General features: G+C 45.6%; 1 protein-coding gene across 7 annotated transcripts in view; it reads right to left on the bottom strand.

The window, feature by feature from the left end:
- Positions 1-17,221, bottom strand: part of DNAJB4 (DnaJ heat shock protein family (Hsp40) member B4) — a 48,828-nt gene that overhangs the window by 4,177 nt on the left and 27,430 nt on the right. For 5 of the 7 annotated variants that reach the window (XM_075832882.1, XM_075832881.1, XM_075832883.1 and 2 more), the window contains one exon: positions 12,531-13,102. In XM_075832882.1, the coding sequence (XP_075688997.1) occupies positions 12,531-13,102 (572 nt within the window). Of the gene's footprint in view, positions 1-12,530; positions 13,103-15,920; positions 16,717-17,221 lie in introns of those variants that run through there. The other 2 variants (XM_075832885.1, XM_075832886.1) reach the window with 2 other exon arrangements.

Raw genomic sequence — 17,221 nt, 5'->3', positions numbered from 1 at the left:
CTGCAGTACCAGACACAGCGACACTGACATTGGTTCAGCACTGTTTGTCTTGAGGATCACAGGCGTGGGACCACTACCAATCAGATATTGGCCATCAATTTAAAAAAAATCTAAGATAACCCCTTTAAATCATGATGTTGCATTTGTCTATAGGAACAGGCTACCATTGGTCATGGCTGAAGAAATAATATAAGAATTAGTAGCCAGTCTGGCACATCTACCGCCATGTCAACCAGTTTGGATTTACAATCTCGTTGCCAATGCACGGGAAAAGGTTTTTTTGTATTACCCATTCACACACTATGTTCATTCTTGGCATGGATTCCACATTGAAGAGCTAGTTCACCCAATCATTGGCCTCTAGTCATATATGAATGAATCAACGGCTCAATCTGACAAGAACTGTGCTGGAGATACATGAGAATGACTCCCATTAGATCTGTACAATCAAAAAAATGTAAGCTCTTATGGCCACAAACAGCTTTACTTTTGCCTCATTATTTGTTTATTAGTTTTGATTATTTGTCATTTTGCTTGTCTGTTTACTTCCCCAATTGTAAATCTGTCAGCTCTCCTGTGTGTTGTAGTATAGAGGATCTGTCATCTCTCTTGTGTGGTGTAGTATAGAGAAGCTGTCAGTTCTACTGTGTGGTGTAGTATAGAGGATCTATCAGTTCTCCTGTGTGGTGTAGTATAGAGGATCTGTCAGCTCTCCTGTGTGGTGTAATAAAGAGGATCTGTCAGTTCTCCTGTGTGGTGTAGTATAGAGGATCTGTCAGTTCTCTTGTGTGGTGTAGTATAGAGGATCTGTCAGTTCTCCTGTGTGGTGTAGTATAGAGGATCTGTCAGCTCTTCTGTGTGGTGTAGTATAGAGGATCTGTCAGTTCTCTTGTGTGGTGTAGTATAGAGAATCTATCAGTTCTCCTGTGTGGTGTACTATAGAGAATCTATCAGTTCTCCTGTGTGGTGTAGTATAGAGGATCTGTCAGTTCTCCTGTGTGGTGTAGTATAGAGAATCTATCAGTTCTCCTGTGTGGTGTAGTATAGAGGATCTGTCAGTTCTCCTGTGTGGTGTAGTATAGAGAATCTATCAGTTCTCCTGTGTGGTGTAGTATAGAGGATCTGTCAGCTCTCCTGTGTGGTGTAGTATAGAGGATCTGTCAGTTCTCTTGTGTGGTGTAGTATAGAGGATCTGTCAGCTCTCCTGTGTGGTGTAGTATAGAGGAGCTGTCAGCTCTCCTGTGTGGTGTAGTATAGAGGATCTGTCAGCTCTCCTGTGTGGTGTAGTATAGAGGATCTGTCAGCTCTCCTGTGTGGTGTAGTATAGAGGAGCTATCAGCTCTCCTGTGTGGTGTAGTATAGAGGAGCTGTCAGATCTCCTGTGTGCTGTAGTATAGAGGATCTGTCAGTTCTCCTGTGTGGTGTAGTATAGAGGAGCTGTCAGCTCTCCTGTGTGGTGTACTATGGAGGCGCTGTCAGCTCTCCTGTGTGGTGTAGTATAGAGGAGCTGTCATGTCTCCTGTGTGGTGTAGTATAGAGGAGCTGTCAGTTCTCCTGTGTGGTGTAGTATAGAGGATCTGTCAGCTTTCCTGTGTGGTGTAGTATAGAGGATCTGTCAGCTCTCCTGTGTAGTATAGAGGATCTGTCAGCTCTCTTGTGTGGTGTAGTACAGAGATATCAGCTCTGCTGTGTGGTGTAGTATAGAGGAGCTATAAGATCTCCTGTGTGGTGTAGTATAGAGGATCTGTCAGATCTCCTGTGTGGTGTAGTATAGAGGATCTGTCAGCTCTCCTGTGTGGTGTAGTATAGAGGATCTGTCAGCTCTTCTGTCTGGTGTAGTATAGAGGATCTGTCGGCTCTCCTGTGTGGTGTAGAATAGAGGAGCTGTCAGCCCTTCTGTGTGGTGTAGTATAGAGGACATGTCAGCTCTCCTGTTTAGTGTAGTATAGAGGATCTGTCAGCTCTCCTGTGTGGTGTAGTATAGAGAATCTGTCAGCTCTCCTGTGTGGTGTAGTATAGAGGATCTGTCAGCTCTCCCGTGTGGTGTAGTATAGAGGATATGTCAGCTCTCCTGTGTGGTGTAGTATAGAGGAGCTGTCATCTCTCCTGTGTGGTGTAGTATAGAGGATCTGTCAGCTCTCCTGTGTGGTGTAGTATAGAGGATCTGTCAGCTCTCCTGTGTGGTGAGATATAGAGGATCTGTCAGCTCTCCTGTGTGGTGTAGTATAGAGGATCTGTCAGCTCTCCTGTGTGGTCTAGTATATAGGATCTGTCAGTTCTCCTGTGTGGTGTAGTATAGAGGAGCTTCTCAGTTCTTCTGTGTGGTGTAGTATAGAGGATCTGTCAGTTCTCCCGTGTGGTGTAGTATAGAGGATCTGTTGGTTCTCCTGTGTGGTGTAGTATAGAGGAGCTGTCAGCTCTCCTGTGTGGTGTAGTATAGAGGATCTGTCAGCTCTCCTGTGTGGTGTAGTATAGAGGATCTGTCAGCTCTCCTGTGTGGTGTAGTATAGAGGATCTGTCAGCTCTCCTGTGTGGTGTAGTATAGAGCATCAGTCAGCTCTCCTGTGTGGTGTAGTATAGAGGAGCTGTCAGCTCTCCTGTGTGGTGTAGTATAGAGGAGCTGTCAGTTCTCCTGTGTGATGTAGTATAGAGGATCTGTCAGCTTTCCTGTGTGGTGTAGTATAGAGGATCTGTCAGCTCTCCTGTGTGGTGTAGTATAGAGGAGCTGTCAGCTCTCCTGTGTGGTGTAGTATAGAGGACATGTCAGCTCTCCTGTGTGGTGTGGTGTAGTATAGATGATCTGTCAGTTCTCCTGTGTGGTGTAGTATAGATGATCTGACAGCTCTCCTGTGTGGTGTAGTATAGTGGAGCTGTCAGCTCTCCTGTGTGGTGTAGTATGGAGGAGCTGTCAGTTCTCCTGTGTGGTGTAGTATAGAGGAGCTGTCAGGTCTCCTGTGTGGTGTAGTACAGAGGAGCTGTCAGCTCTCCTGTGTGGTGTAGTATAGAGGATCTGTCAGCTCTCCTGTGTGGTGTAGTATGGAGGAGCTGTCAGTTATCCTGTGTGGGATAGTATAGAGGAGCTGTCAGCTCTCCTGTGTGGTGTAGTATAGAGGATCTGTCAGCTCTCCTGTGTGGTGTAGTATAGAAGACCTGTCAGCTCTCCTGTGTGGTGTAGTATAGAGGATCTATCAGCTCTCCTGTGTGGTGTAGTATAGATTATCTGTCAGCTCCCCTGTGTGGTGTAGTATACAGGAGATGTCAGCTCTCCTGTGTGGTGTAGTATGGAGGAGCTGTCAGTATTCCTGTGTGGTGTAGTATAGAGGAGCTGTCAGCTCTCCTGTGTGGTGTAATATAGAGGATCTGTCAGCTCTCCTGTGTGGTGTAATATAGAGGATCTGTCAGCTCTCCTGTGTGGTGTAGTATATAGGATGTGTCAGCTCTCCTGTGTGGTGTAGTATAGAGGATCTGTCAGCTCTCCTGTGTGGTGTAGTATAGAGGAGCTGTCAGCTCTCCTGTGTGGTGTAGTATAGAGGAGCGGTCAGCTCTCCTGTGAGGTGTAGTATAGAGGAGCGGTCAGCTCTCCTGTGAGGTGTAGTATAGAGGAGCGGTCAGCTCTCCTGTGAGGTGTAGTATAGAGGATCTGTCAGTTCTCCTGTGTGGTCTGGTATATAGGATCTGTCAGCTCTCCTGTGTGGTGTAGTATGGAGGAGCTGTCAGTTCTCCTGTGTGGTGTAGTATAGAGGAGCTGTCAGCTCTCCTGTGTGGTGTAGTATAGAGGAGCTGTCAGCTCTCCTGTGTGGTGTAGTATAGAGGAGCTGTCAGCTCTCCTGTGTGGTGTAGTATAGAGGAGCTGTCAGCTCTCTGGTGTGGTGTAGTATAGAGGATCTGTCAGTTCTCCTGTGTGGTGTAGTATAGAGGATCTGTCAGCTCTCCTGTGTGGTGTAGTATAGAGGATCTGTCAGCTCTCCTGTGTGGTGTAGTATAGAGGAGCTGTCAGCTCTCCTGTGTGGTGTAGTATAGAGGATCTGTCAGATCTCCTGTGTGGTGTAGTATAGAGGAGCTGTCAGCTCTCCTGTGTGGTGTAGTATAGAGGATCTGTCAGCTCTCCTGTGTGGTGTAGTATAGAGGATCTGTCAGCTCTCCTGTGTGGTGTAGTATAGAGGAGCTGTCAGTTCTCCTGTGTGGTGTAGTATGGAGGAGCTGTCAGCTCTCCTGTGTGGTGTAGTATAGAGGATCTGTCAGCTCTCCTGTGTGGTGTAGTATAGAGGAGCTGTCAGCTCTCCTGTGTGGTGTAGTATAGAGGATATGTCAGCTCTCCTGTGTGGTGTAGTATAGAGGAGCTGTCAGCTCTCCTGTGTTGTGTAGTATAGAGGATCTATCAGCTCTCCTGTGTGGTGTAGTATAGATTATCTGTCAGCTCCCCTGTGTGGTGTAGTATACAGGAGATGTCAGCTCTCCTGTGTGGTGTAGTATAGAGGATCTGTCAGCTCTCCTGTGTGATGTAGTATAGAGGATCTGTCAATTCTCCTGTGTGGTGTAGTATAGTGGAGCTGTCAGTTCTCCTGTGTGGTGTGGTGTAGTATAGTGGAGCTGTCAGTTCTCCTGTGTGGTGTAGTATAGAGGATCTGTCAGCTCTCCTGTGTGGTGTAGTATAGAGGATGTCAGCTCTCCTGTGTGGTGTAGTATAGAGGATCTGTCAGCTCTCCTGTGTTGTGTAGTATAGAGGATCTGTCAGCTCTCCTGTGTGGTGTAGTATAGAGGATCTGTCAGTTCTCCTGTGTGGTGTAGTATAGAGGAGCTGTCAGCTCTCCTGTGTGGTGTAGTATAGAGGATCTGTCAGCTCTCCTGTGTGGTGTAGTAAAGAGGATCTGTCAGCTCTCCTGTGTGGTGTAGTATAGAGGATCTGTCAGCTCTCCTGTGTGGTGTAGTATAGAGGATCTGTCAGCTCTCCTGTGTGGTGTAGTATAGAGGATCTGTCAGCTCTCCCGTGTGGTGTAGTATAGAGGATATGTCAGCTCTCCTGTGTGGTGTAGTATAGAGGAGCTGTCATCTCTCCTGTGTGGTGTAGTATAGAGGATCTGTCAGCTCTCCTGTGTGGTGTAGTATAGAGGATCTGTCAGCTCTCCTGTGTGGTGTAGTATAGAGGATCTGTCAGCTCTCCTGTGTGGTGTAGTATAGAGGATCTGTCAGCTCTCCTGTGTGGTCTAGTATATAGGATCTGTCAGTTCTCCTGTGTGGTGTAGTATAGAGGAGCTTCTCAGTTCTTCTGTGTGGTGTAGTATAGAGGATCTGTCAGTTCTCCCGTGTGGTGTAGTATAGAGGATCTGTTGGTTCTCCTGTGTGGTGTAGTATAGAGGAGCTGTCAGCTCTCCTGTGTGGTGTAGTATAGAGGATCTGTCAGCTCTCCTGTGTGGTGTAGTATAGAGGATCTGTCAGCTCTCCTGTGTGGTGTAGTATAGAGGATCTGTCAGCTCTCCTGTGTGGTGTAGTATAGAGCATCAGTCAGCTCTCCTGTGTGGTGTAGTATAGAGGAGCTGTCAGCTCTCCTGTGTGGTGTAGTATAGAGGAGCTGTCAGTTCTCCTGTGTGATGTAGTATAGAGGATCTGTCAGCTTTCCTGTGTGGTGTAGTATAGAGGATCTGTCCGCTCTCCTGTGTGGTGTAGTATAGAGGAGCTGTCAGCTCTCCTGTGTGGTGTAGTATAGAGGACATGTCAGCTCTCCTGTGTGGTGTGGTGTAGTATAGAGGAGCTGTCAGCTCTCCTGTGTGGTGTAGTATAGAGGATCTGTCAGCTCTCCTGTGTGGTGTAGTAAAGAGGATCTGTCAGCTCTCCTGTGTGGTGTAGTATAGAGGATCTGTCAGCTCTCCTGTGTGGTGTAGTAAAGAGGATCTGTCAGCTCTCCTGTGTGGTGTAGTATGGAGGAGCTGTCAGTTCTCCTGTGTAGTGTAGTATAGAGGATCTGTCAGTTCTCCTGTGTGGTGTAGTATAGAGGAGCTGTCAGTTCTCCTGTGTGGTGTAGTATAGAGGATCTGTCAGCTCTCCTGTGTGGTGTAGTATAGAGGATCTGTCAGCTCTCCTGTGTGGTGTAGTATAGAGGAGCTTTCAGCTCTCCTGTGCGGTGTAGTATAGAGGATCTGTCAGTTCTCCTGTGTGGTGTAGTATGGAGGAGCTGTCAGTTCTCCTGTGTGGTGTAGTATAGAGGAGCTGTCAGCTCTCCTGTGTGGTGTAGTATAGAGGAGCTGTCAGCTCTCCTGTGTGGTGTAGTATAGAGGAGCTGTCAGCTCTCCTGTGTGGTGTAGTATAGAGGAGCTGTCAGCTCTCTGGTGTGGTGTAGTATAGAGGATCTGTCAGTTCTCCTGTGTGGTGTAGTATAGAGGATCTGTCAGCTCTCCTGTGTGGTGTAGTATAGAGGATCTGTCAGCTCTCCTGTGTGGTGTAGTATAGAGGAGCTGTCAGCTCTCCTGTGTGGTGTAGTATAGAGGATCTGTCAGATCTCCTGTGTGGTGTAGTATAGAGGAGCTGTCAGCCCTCCTGTGTGGTGTAGTATAGAGGATCTGTCAGCTCTCCTGTGTGGTGTAGTATAGAGGATCTGTCAGCTCTCCTGTGTGGTGTAGTATAGAGGAGCTGTCAGTTCTCCTGTGTGGTGTAGTATGGAGGAGCTGTCAGCTCTCCTGTGTGGTGTAGTATAGAGGATCTGTCAGCTCTCCTGTGTGGTGTAGTATAGAGGAGCTGTCAGCTCTCCTGTGTGGTGTAGTATAGAGGATATGTCAGCTCTCCTGTGTGGTGTAGTATAGAGGAGCTGTCAGCTCTCCTGTGTTGTGTAGTATAGAGGATCTATCAGCTCTCCTGTGTGGTGTAGTATAGATTATCTGTCAGCTCCCCTGTGTGGTGTAGTATACAGGAGATGTCAGCTCTCCTGTGTGGTGTAGTATAGAGGATCTGTCAGCTCTCCTGTGTGATGTAGTATAGAGGATCTGTCAATTCTCCTGTGTGGTGTAGTATAGTGGAGCTGTCAGTTCTCCTGTGTGGTGTGGTGTAGTATAGTGGAGCTGTCAGTTCTCCTGTGTGGTGTAGTATAGAGGATCTGTCAGCTCTCCTGTGTGGTGTAGTATAGAGGATGTCAGCTCTCCTGTGTGGTGTAGTATAGAGGATCTGTCAGCTCTCCTGTGTTGTGTAGTATAGAGGATCTGTCAGCTCTCCTGTGTGGTGTAGTATAGAGGATCTGTCAGTTCTCCTGTGTGGTGTAGTATAGAGGAGCTGTCAGCTCTCCTGTGTGGTGTAGTATAGAGGATCTGTCAGCTCTCCTGTGTGGTGTAGTAAAGAGGATCTGTCAGCTCTCCTGTGTGGTGTAGTATAGAGGATCTGTCAGCTCTCCTGTGTGGTGTAGTATAGAGGATCTGTCAGCTCTCCTGTGTGGTGTAGTATAGAGGATCTGTCAGCTCTCCCGTGTGGTGTAGTATAGAGGATATGTCAGCTCTCCTGTGTGGTGTAGTATAGAGGAGCTGTCATCTCTCCTGTGTGGTGTAGTATAGAGGATCTGTCAGCTCTCCTGTGTGGTGTAGTATAGAGGATCTGTCAGCTCTCCTGTGTGGTGTAGTATAGAGGATCTGTCAGCTCTCCTGTGTGGTGTAGTATAGAGGATCTGTCAGCTCTCCTGTGTGGTCTAGTATATAGGATCTGTCAGTTCTCCTGTGTGGTATAGTATAGAGGAGCTTCTCAGTTCTTCTGTGTGGTGTAGTATAGAGGATCTGTCAGTTCTCCCGTGTGGTGTAGTATAGAGGATCTGTTGGTTCTCCTGTGTGGTGTAGTATAGAGGAGCTGTCAGCTCTCCTGTGTGGTGTAGTATAGAGGATCTGTCAGCTCTCCTGTGTGGTGTAGTATAGAGGATCTGTCAGCTCTCCTGTGTGGTGTAGTATAGAGGATCTGTCAGCTCTCCTGTGTGGTGTAGTATAGAGCATCAGTCAGCTCTCCTGTGTGGTGTAGTATAGAGGAGCTGTCAGCTCTCCTGTGTGGTGTAGTATAGAGGAGCTGTCAGTTCTCCTGTGTGATGTAGTATAGAGGATCTGTCAGCTTTCCTGTGTGGTGTAGTATAGAGGATCTGTCCGCTCTCCTGTGTGGTGTAGTATAGAGGAGCTGTCAGCTCTCCTGTGTGGTGTAGTATAGAGGACATGTCAGCTCTCCTGTGTGGTGTGGTGTAGTATAGAGGAGCTGTCAGCTCTCCTGTGTGGTGTAGTATAGAGGATCTGTCAGCTCTCCTGTGTGGTGTAGTAAAGAGGATCTGTCAGCTCTCCTGTGTGGTGTAGTATAGAGGATCTGTCAGCTCTCCTGTGTGGTGTAGTAAAGAGGATCTGTCAGCTCTCCTGTGTGGTGTAGTATGGAGGAGCTGTCAGTTCTCCTGTGTAGTGTAGTATAGAGGATCTGTCAGTTCTCCTGTGTGGTGTAGTATAGAGGAGCTGTCAGTTCTCCTGTGTGGTGTAGTATAGAGGATCTGTCAGCTCTCCTGTGTGGTGTAGTATAGAGGAGCTTTCAGCTCTCCTGTGTGGTGTAGTAAAGAGGACCTGTCAGTTCTCCAGTGTGGTGTAGTAAAGGGGACCTGTCAGTTCTGCTGTGTGGAACTGATATATAAATTATATTGGAACATTTTATAACTTTTTATGATACAATGAATACTCTACATAAAATCGTAAGACCACTTTCACACGGGTGTATTTTGGTGACTATTTGCATTAGTATTTGTAAGTCAAAACCAGTAGACGGTCCAAAACATAGAAGAGGTAAAAGTCTTTCCATTATACTTATTCTCTGTGTGTGTTCAACCTGCTTTTAGCTTACATAATAAACATGCAAAATACTGACCAAAATACGCTCTTGTGAAAAACGTCTATGGGTGAAAATCAGTTCCATTCATCTGAATAATGTTGTTTCTGCAGCAGGTGCAGTTCTTTCTGCAAGTTTCATTCAGATGAATGCCATTGATTTTCAGTCGCAGAAAATGTCTGCAGCAAAATCTGCCGCGCCCTTAAGCATAAAGGAAGGGTAAAAAGAGACGTTTTGTTAGCTTATAGCTAGAAACTGTACAGAGGTGTATATATGAAGGTCTCATTGGCAAAACTGATTAAAATCCCGGAACCTGATCCTACAAACCTTCAGAGCATAAGCCGGCAAAACACATACTAGAAGAATCAATGAGCTCTATTTGACTAGGTGATCACGCCGACATGTACGCATGATGGACAGGGAGTGAACACAGAACGTCTGTATGTGCAAAACACACTTATTACATTAATACACAGAAGCAAATCTTTGTGTGACTGCGTGGTGTTACAGGCCTGCCTTGTGGGAATTTCCTCACTCCTTCCTTCGCTTCCTGCCTCATTACTGTCATTCAGGACTCTTTAGACCCCTACAAGGCAGTAATTCATTTATGTTACAGCAACAACATATGGCTATAGAAGATATATTAGGTGATGAAACCGAATCAGGTATACTAGAATGCACACTTGTGTAATGACTATAGTAATGACACTATAAGGCCTCATGCACAAGACCGTAGCCACGTGCACGGCCGTGATTTTCGGGTCGGCCGACAGCGGACTGTCAGCTGCGAGCCGCCCGCAAATCGTGAGCCATGCGCATGGCCGCGGCCATTATCTTCAATGAGCCCGGACCGCAGAACACGGTCGTAATAAGACATGCCCGTTCTTTTTTGCGGTCCAGGCTCCTGGGCCATGTACGGACCGTGGAAACCACGGTCGTGTGCATGGCCCCATAGGAATGAATGGGGCCGCAATTCTCCGGTTCGTGTGCATGGGGCCTAAGGCTGCGGTTTTCCCCATTGAAGTCAATGGAGAAATACCATGAGAAATCTGCAACCATGCTGTGGTTTACAAGAAAACTTTTTTGCCCTCATTGCCTATAACCATTGTGGTAAATTAGCACAAAACCAAAAATGATGCATGTGATAGTAGCCTAAGCAGGCTTGTCCTTGTTGCAGGTTGCAGACGTGTGGCTACTCACACCTCATATTTAGGTCAGGATCACACACAAGTTTTGATGCAGTTTTTGAAACCAAAACCAAAAGTGGATCCAAAGGGATGGAAAGGTATATAGAAAAGACTGCTGCATCTCCTTTCTTTTGTGTGTACTCCTGTGTTTGCTCAAATAAGTGAGCCAAAGGGTATGTGCACACACACTAATTACGTCCGTAATATACGGACGTATTTCGGCCGCAAGTACCGGACCGAACATAGTGCAGGGAGCCGGGCTCCTAGCATCATAGTTATATACGATGCTAGGAGTCCCTGCCTCTCTGCAGGACAACTGTCCCGTACTGTAATCATGTTTTCAGTACGGGACAGTAGTTCCACGGAGAGGCAGGGACTCCTAGCGTCGTACATAAGTATGATGCTAGGAGCCCGGCTCCCTGCACTGAGTTCGGTCCGGGACTTGCGGCCGAAATACGTCCGTCAATTACGGACGTAATTAGTGTGTGTGCACATACCCAAAAACTGTATCAAAAGTGGTGTGTGTGCTTGCGTGCGTGCGTGTGTGCGTGCGTGTTCCTGACCCAACAATATTAGAGTGTCAGAACTTCCCCTAAATTAACATGGCAGCAAACTAGTCCTTCCCTCCAGTGGCAATAAGGAGAAGCAGTAATCTCAGATGCTCCCCCACACTGTGCTGCCGCCTGTAATTATGTATCAGAACGGTCTTGTGAATGGAACGGGCAGGCACAGCTGGTGACATCACTCACCAGTATCTGAAGCAGGTGACATCACTCACCATTCTGAAGCTGCGACCAGAAGAGGAGCTAGGTGATAAGAGTCTAAGTAAGTATTTTGAACTCTAATTTTTTTTAACCCATCTTTTAAGGGTCTATTCCAATCACATGGGAATGCGTTGTAGTTTCCTGAATAGCAGGTGGACGGGAGCTTTGTTGTGCAAGGAAAAACTGTGATGGAGCCATAGCGCTTACCTATCATTGCAAACCCTTCACTCTAAGAATAGGGGTCCCAGCGGTCAGAACCCACCGATCAGTAAGTGATGGCATATCGCTAGGATATGCCATCATTCACTATTGTAAGAAACCCCTTTTGCCCACTTTATAGGGGGGTGAGAACGATTGTTCAGCGCTCTTAACATAAAGAGTTTTTCTGAAAATAGAGTTTAATAATTGTAAAATCAAAAGTGTTGCAACTCTGCTTGTTGTCTGTGAATGAAACCATTCTTGATTACATCCAGAGGCGGAAAAACCAATACAGACTTAAGGGGTGTTGTCCGGTTTCAGCAAATTAATGTTATTTTTTGTATAATTACAATGTATACAGGTTTCCAATATACTTTCTGTATTAATTCCTCACTGTTTTCAAGATCTCTGCATGTTGTTATTCAGTAAGAACATTCATTGTTTACTTCCAGTGGATACAACTCTGTCCATGGTCATGTGATGGACACACGGGTGCAGGTATCGGTAGAAGACACAGCTCTGATACACATACTGTAACTGGAACGATCCCGGCAGCCGTATCTCTATCATTTGATCATGGACAGAATTTTATCCACTGGAAGTAAACAATGAATTTCCCTTCTGAATGACAACAAGCAGAGATCTTGAAAACCATGAGGAATTAATACAGAAAGTATATTGCAAAATTGTATTACTTTTAATTATACCAAAAATAACATTATTTGCTGAAACCCAACAATTGCTTCAAGGCTGGGTTCACGTTGTGCGTTTTTGTTGTATTTTTTTTGCATACGTTTTTCTGTTTTGGTTGATGAGCCCCCATTGAGAGTTTATCTACCAAAAAAAGCAAAAAAATACTGAATGCTAAAAATACAACAAAAACGCACAATGTGAACCCAGCCTCATACGTCAGCTGAGAGGTGAATACAATTGTACCCAGTCTAGGCAGTCCTCCGCCTAGACTCTAGGCTGATACATTTTACCAGTACTGATACATTGTAGCAAATAGGATATAAGAGAGATTTGTGCTGCTGGTGTATATATCTCACAAAGGCTTGTCTAGACAGGATACAATTGTAGCAAACTCTCAGCTGAAAGGGCTCATGCACACTACCGTAGTTTCGCGGCCGCATACTATCCACAATTGCGGATAGTATAGGACACGTTCTATCCTATGGGCCAACGCACACGACCGTGGTTTTTACGGTTCGTACATTGCTGGAGCCTAGACCGTAAAAAAATAGGACAAGTCATGTTACGGTCCGCAATTGCAATCCGGGCTCCTTGAAGTCAATGCACACCTTTTGTCTGCATGGTCCGTGATTGCGGACGGCCCGCGGATGACACTCCTAGGGCCGTCCGTGCCGTAATCACGTACCGTTTACACGGCTACGGTCATGTGCACGAGGCCTAAGAAGTATTTTCACCCTCTGCAAGTGAACGAACATGTTCCCATTCACTGACAGCAAACATAGGCTTATAAATAGGAGGGGCATAATATTAACAAGAGCCTTCTGAAAGTAATCACTCTGTAGCAATAAAGAAAAAAACTGAAAAATGATACCTCTCGCAGACTGATCTTTACAGGACACACAATGTTTGAACCATCTCTCTTAAAGTGTGCATGAGGTTTGTCCTTAATAACAAAAACTACATCGGCAGGAATGGTCATCGGCGTCTCATCTCCCTCCTTCGGGAATGTGATTTTGGTGCCTTCTTTCCATCCTTTCTTTATCTCAATTGTAAGAATCTTATCCTCAGTCCGTGCTGTTCTTCCATCGGGATTTATCCTCTTCCTGGAGATTCTCATTCTTTTAGTGCATCCATGGTAGATCTCTTCCAAAGATACCCGTAGCTCATGAATAATAGGTGGGTCCTGCTTACGCCGGATCTGGCCAACTTGGTTCTTTTCTCTTGAAAACCCATTCATGCCAAAGTTTGAAAATGAGCCAAATGGATCACCATCCAACTCCATGTCCTCGTCTTCGCGGCCGCCCGGCATCCTTCTTCCAAAGAACATTTCAAATGGGTTTGCTCCACCAAAAAATGCAGCAAAGGTAGCGTGTGGATCTCCATGAAACGTGTAGTGGAAGTTTCCTCCATGTCCATTGTGTGCATTAGGTCCTCCTTTAAGTCCTACAATTAATAGTAAAAACACATTATAGAAAGTTTCCAACAAGACTTACATGCAAAGTCACTTCTGAACATCTCCCAAATTATCTAAATGTTCTTTGCTCCTAGTACTGGGATTCTCTGTGTCAAAGGAACCACAGTACATGTCTTTTGCATAATTCGGATGCACTACTACTTTGAATAAGGGGAGATGTATTTTCTTTCTACATTAGGTTACTGTATAACAATGGTCTCCAAAATTACAAATCCCAGCATACCAGGAGAGTTTGTGACTATCATGGCACGCTGAGAGTTGTAGTAGCAACAGTATGCTGTTTGGTGTCCTGGGTTAGGCCTCGTTCACATCTGCATTGGGGTCCCGTTCTGACGTTCCGTCTGAGCTTTCCGTCAGAACGGGACCCTGAACAGACACAATCTGACACAGACGGAAAGCAGAGGTTTCCGTTTCCATCACCATTGATTTCAATAGTGACGAATCCGGTGCCCATGGTTTCCGTTTGTTGTGCACCGGACCCGTTGTTTTGCCGGAAGCAATAGCGTAGTCGACTATGCTATTGCTTCGCTATTGCTTCCGGCAATACGACGGGTCCGGTGCACAACAGAGACAAACGAAAACCATGGGCACCGGATCTGTCACTATTGAAACCTCTGCTTTCCGTCTGTGTCAGTTTGTGTCTGTTCAGGGTCCCGTTCTGACTGAAAGCTCAGATGGAACGTCAGAACGGGACCACAACGCAGATGTGAACGTGGCCTTAAACACTACATGTCCACCATAGCATTCTTGGCAAAATGTTTGGTTATGCAGTCTCAGAAATAACCCATCATACAGAATGCATCATTAAAAGCGTTATGTGGGGACCAAAAAGTATTAGCAGTGTAGTCACTGCAGTATGTGATACACTCGCTAATACACATTCCGGTCCCCCGTTGCGCTGAGTCTGAGATTTTCATATATTTTTATAGCGCTGCCAGGGGACCGGAAGTCTAGTTGCACAGTCTTTAATGAGGATACGACTCTTCGTCATGTGACCGACTCCTATGTACTCTATATAATAGTGTCGTCATCAAAGTAGACTGTGCGACTAGATTTCTGGTTCCCCGGCAGCGTTATGAAAATCTCAGAATCAGCGCGACGGGTGACCGGAATGTTTATTCGAGTGGACTCACATACTGCAGTGACTTCACTGCTAATACTTTTTGGTCCATATACAACCCCTTTAAGTCAGGCTATAAGTGATAATGTAAAGCTGGCCTAGGACATGAGATATAAGTTGGATGTTCAGTCGACAGGTATCTTCCATGACTACTCCAATAACATGCCCAGTCGTCCAAACCGCTACCTATAGTCTCTATTATCAAGAACCAGGCAGTGGCCATATGATAATCCAGTAGTATTATAAATGGCTATTGACTTTTGAGGAAAGATCCTAATACAGATTTGGCATCCAGTCAGGTAATGGTACGGAACATCCATAATAATATCTGCATTTTAATAATACCAAATTCTCTGCTACCTGCGTGGTTATATCCTTCACTAGTGTTTTCAGTCTGATACACTGAAAAATCCCTGCGGCCCTAAAAAAATCTTAAGAAAATACATAAGTGTGCAAGTATGTAACAGAAGGTATGAAAATACGGAGGAATCACTCTGAAACTTGATCAAAGTAACCATAGCAATAGAGAATAATGGAATACCTCGTTCATCCAGAACAGGGGTGCACAACGTTTTTCATCTAATAGCCATGTTGTCAGATTCTACTAATTAAAGGAGCTACAATAAAATTTGGACAATGTATATTGTGAACTTAGATAGTATCTAGTGCTCCACGGTCATAACACATGGGCACTTATGATATACAAATGGAGTGTGGTAGTTAAGAGCTTCAACTATACAGCTACCAGAATCGGTTTTACAGGGTTGTTTATTCTGCCTGGCATCCACCTGGAAAGGACATTGGGGATAAGTATTATGAAGGGAGTCCTGTCTGTAAAGGGGGTTTTACACTGAGCGGTTATCGTTCATATAACGCTCATTGCCGATAATTGCCGTGTAAACAGGGGAACGATCAGCAGATGAACCAGCAAACACTCGATCATCTGCTGGTCGTATCTTTTTAAAAAAGTTAAATAAACAGTGTGTAAACATGGTAATAATGGATGGGGACGAGCGATCGGAGTAACGACCGCTCGTCCCCATCCATAAATCTGTGTGACAGGAGCAAATGAGCGCCGATCAATGATGTCTCGTTGATAGGCGCTCGCTGCATCGGCCGCTTATCGGCCGGAGTAAAAGCGCCTTTAATTTGCGATTTAGCCAAATAACACTACTGATAACACGCATAGTGATGCTGATTAGATTAAGAGCCATTGACTGACTGCTGCTCATCTTCCTCCCAATGTCCTTTTTAGTTGGATGCCAGGCATAGCATTTGTCCCTCCAAATTCGGGGAGCTGCAAATTGGGAGTTCTTTGAACCTACTAGTTTTAAGTGTTTTTTCTACCATATACATTAATAGGATATTTATAGAATGTGCCATAAATGTCTGATTCCCTATAATGGCCAGCATAGTGCCTCCTATGTGAAGTCCAGCATGTTCAATGGGAGTCAAAAAGCACCACAGACCCTTTGTGTTAGCAATTGTGGGGGTAGAGATGGTTTGACTTCACTGATCAGACATGTATGGCACATCCTATATTATTGAAAGATTGTCTATCCAATGGCTGCATCAAACATACCCATCCTCAGATCTCCTACAGTTCCGGGAAAATAACGTACTAGCTACTAAGGTACTATATTGGACAACCAACACAGCAAACTTACTATTATGGGTAGAGACACCACCGTTAATATTTTAGCATTCAATACAGCACTAGTAAAAGGGGTGAATATAGATCTGTCAGGGAAGAAATAGGAGCATGCTTGGTACAGAATTTATGGTAGCAGCGGAAATACGTTGTAAACTTGTACCGTGTACCTTCATAGCATAACTACTGTCAAATAATACAGTAACCATCACCCTCATAGTACAAGATGCAATATAGTCCACGATTAAGTTAGGCAGCTAGCAGTTGGATCTTCGTCTGGATGACAAGACAGCAGAGACCAGTCATTATTTGGGAGGTGTCCAGAATGGAAGCAAATTCTAGCTTTTTATACTACTTGTAAGGCTGCGGACCATGTAAAAACAGCTCAGTGACAATGCCAAAGAAACTGGAGACAAAATAAAACATGTGGCTGCATCCCTGGCATTTCCGAGAATAAACACTGAGTGGGTGTTGCTGACGGAAAGACCACATTCCATGAGATTACAGTAACTGGACTGCGCTGTATATATAACAACTTGCGTACACAACAGCCATAGGCCCAGGAGGGACCAAGCGTGTACAATATATATACTGTTTGTGTTTGGCGTAGGCTTCTGGAAACCAGTGTAAAATCTGTATCAGAGGCCACAATCATCATGTGCCATTTATAGTACTGGTGTAGTCCTGTGCTAGAAGAGCCATTGGGCTCCCTCAGGCACCAATGCCTGGGTACGAGTGGAACCAGTGTAGTTACACCACTGGTTTTTAAGACGTTTGGTATATGCCAACTAATTTTATTTTGTTTATTATTTTTTTAACCCCTTCGCGCACCCTGACGTGCCATTACGTCTGGGTGCGGGGCGTGATGTTTGGAGCATGCTCACATCCTAAGCACGCTCCATATGCTGCGGATGTCGGCTGTATTTGACAGCAGACACCCAGGACTAACATCCGGGAGCAGCGATCGCGCTGCTCCTAGCTGTATAACCCCTCAAATGCTGCGGTCAATCGCAACTGCAGCATCTGAGGCGTTGAAAAGAGGGGTGTGGCTACCTCCGACAGCTCATCGCCCCCCCCCCCGCAGTGAGATCGGGGGTGACGATGGTTGTTATGGCAGCCCAGGAGCCTAATGAAGGCCCCCACGGCTGACTTCACTCTGCCTCTGTTAAGCCCTGCCTGTGGCCAGATGCCTGTAAAAATGCTGAAATACTGCAATACGTTAGTAATACGTTAGTATTGCAGTATATTGTACCAGCGATCTAACGATTACTGGTTCAAGTCCCCTAGGGGAGCTAATAAAGTGTGTGAAAAAAAAGT

This window comes from Rhinoderma darwinii, chromosome 7 (assembly GCF_050947455.1).
Source record: "Rhinoderma darwinii isolate aRhiDar2 chromosome 7, aRhiDar2.hap1, whole genome shotgun sequence".
Lineage (NCBI taxonomy): Eukaryota > Metazoa > Chordata > Amphibia > Anura > Rhinodermatidae > Rhinoderma > Rhinoderma darwinii.
Note: the sequence above shows the minus strand (reverse complement) of the source record. Positions and strands in the feature narration are given on the sequence as shown.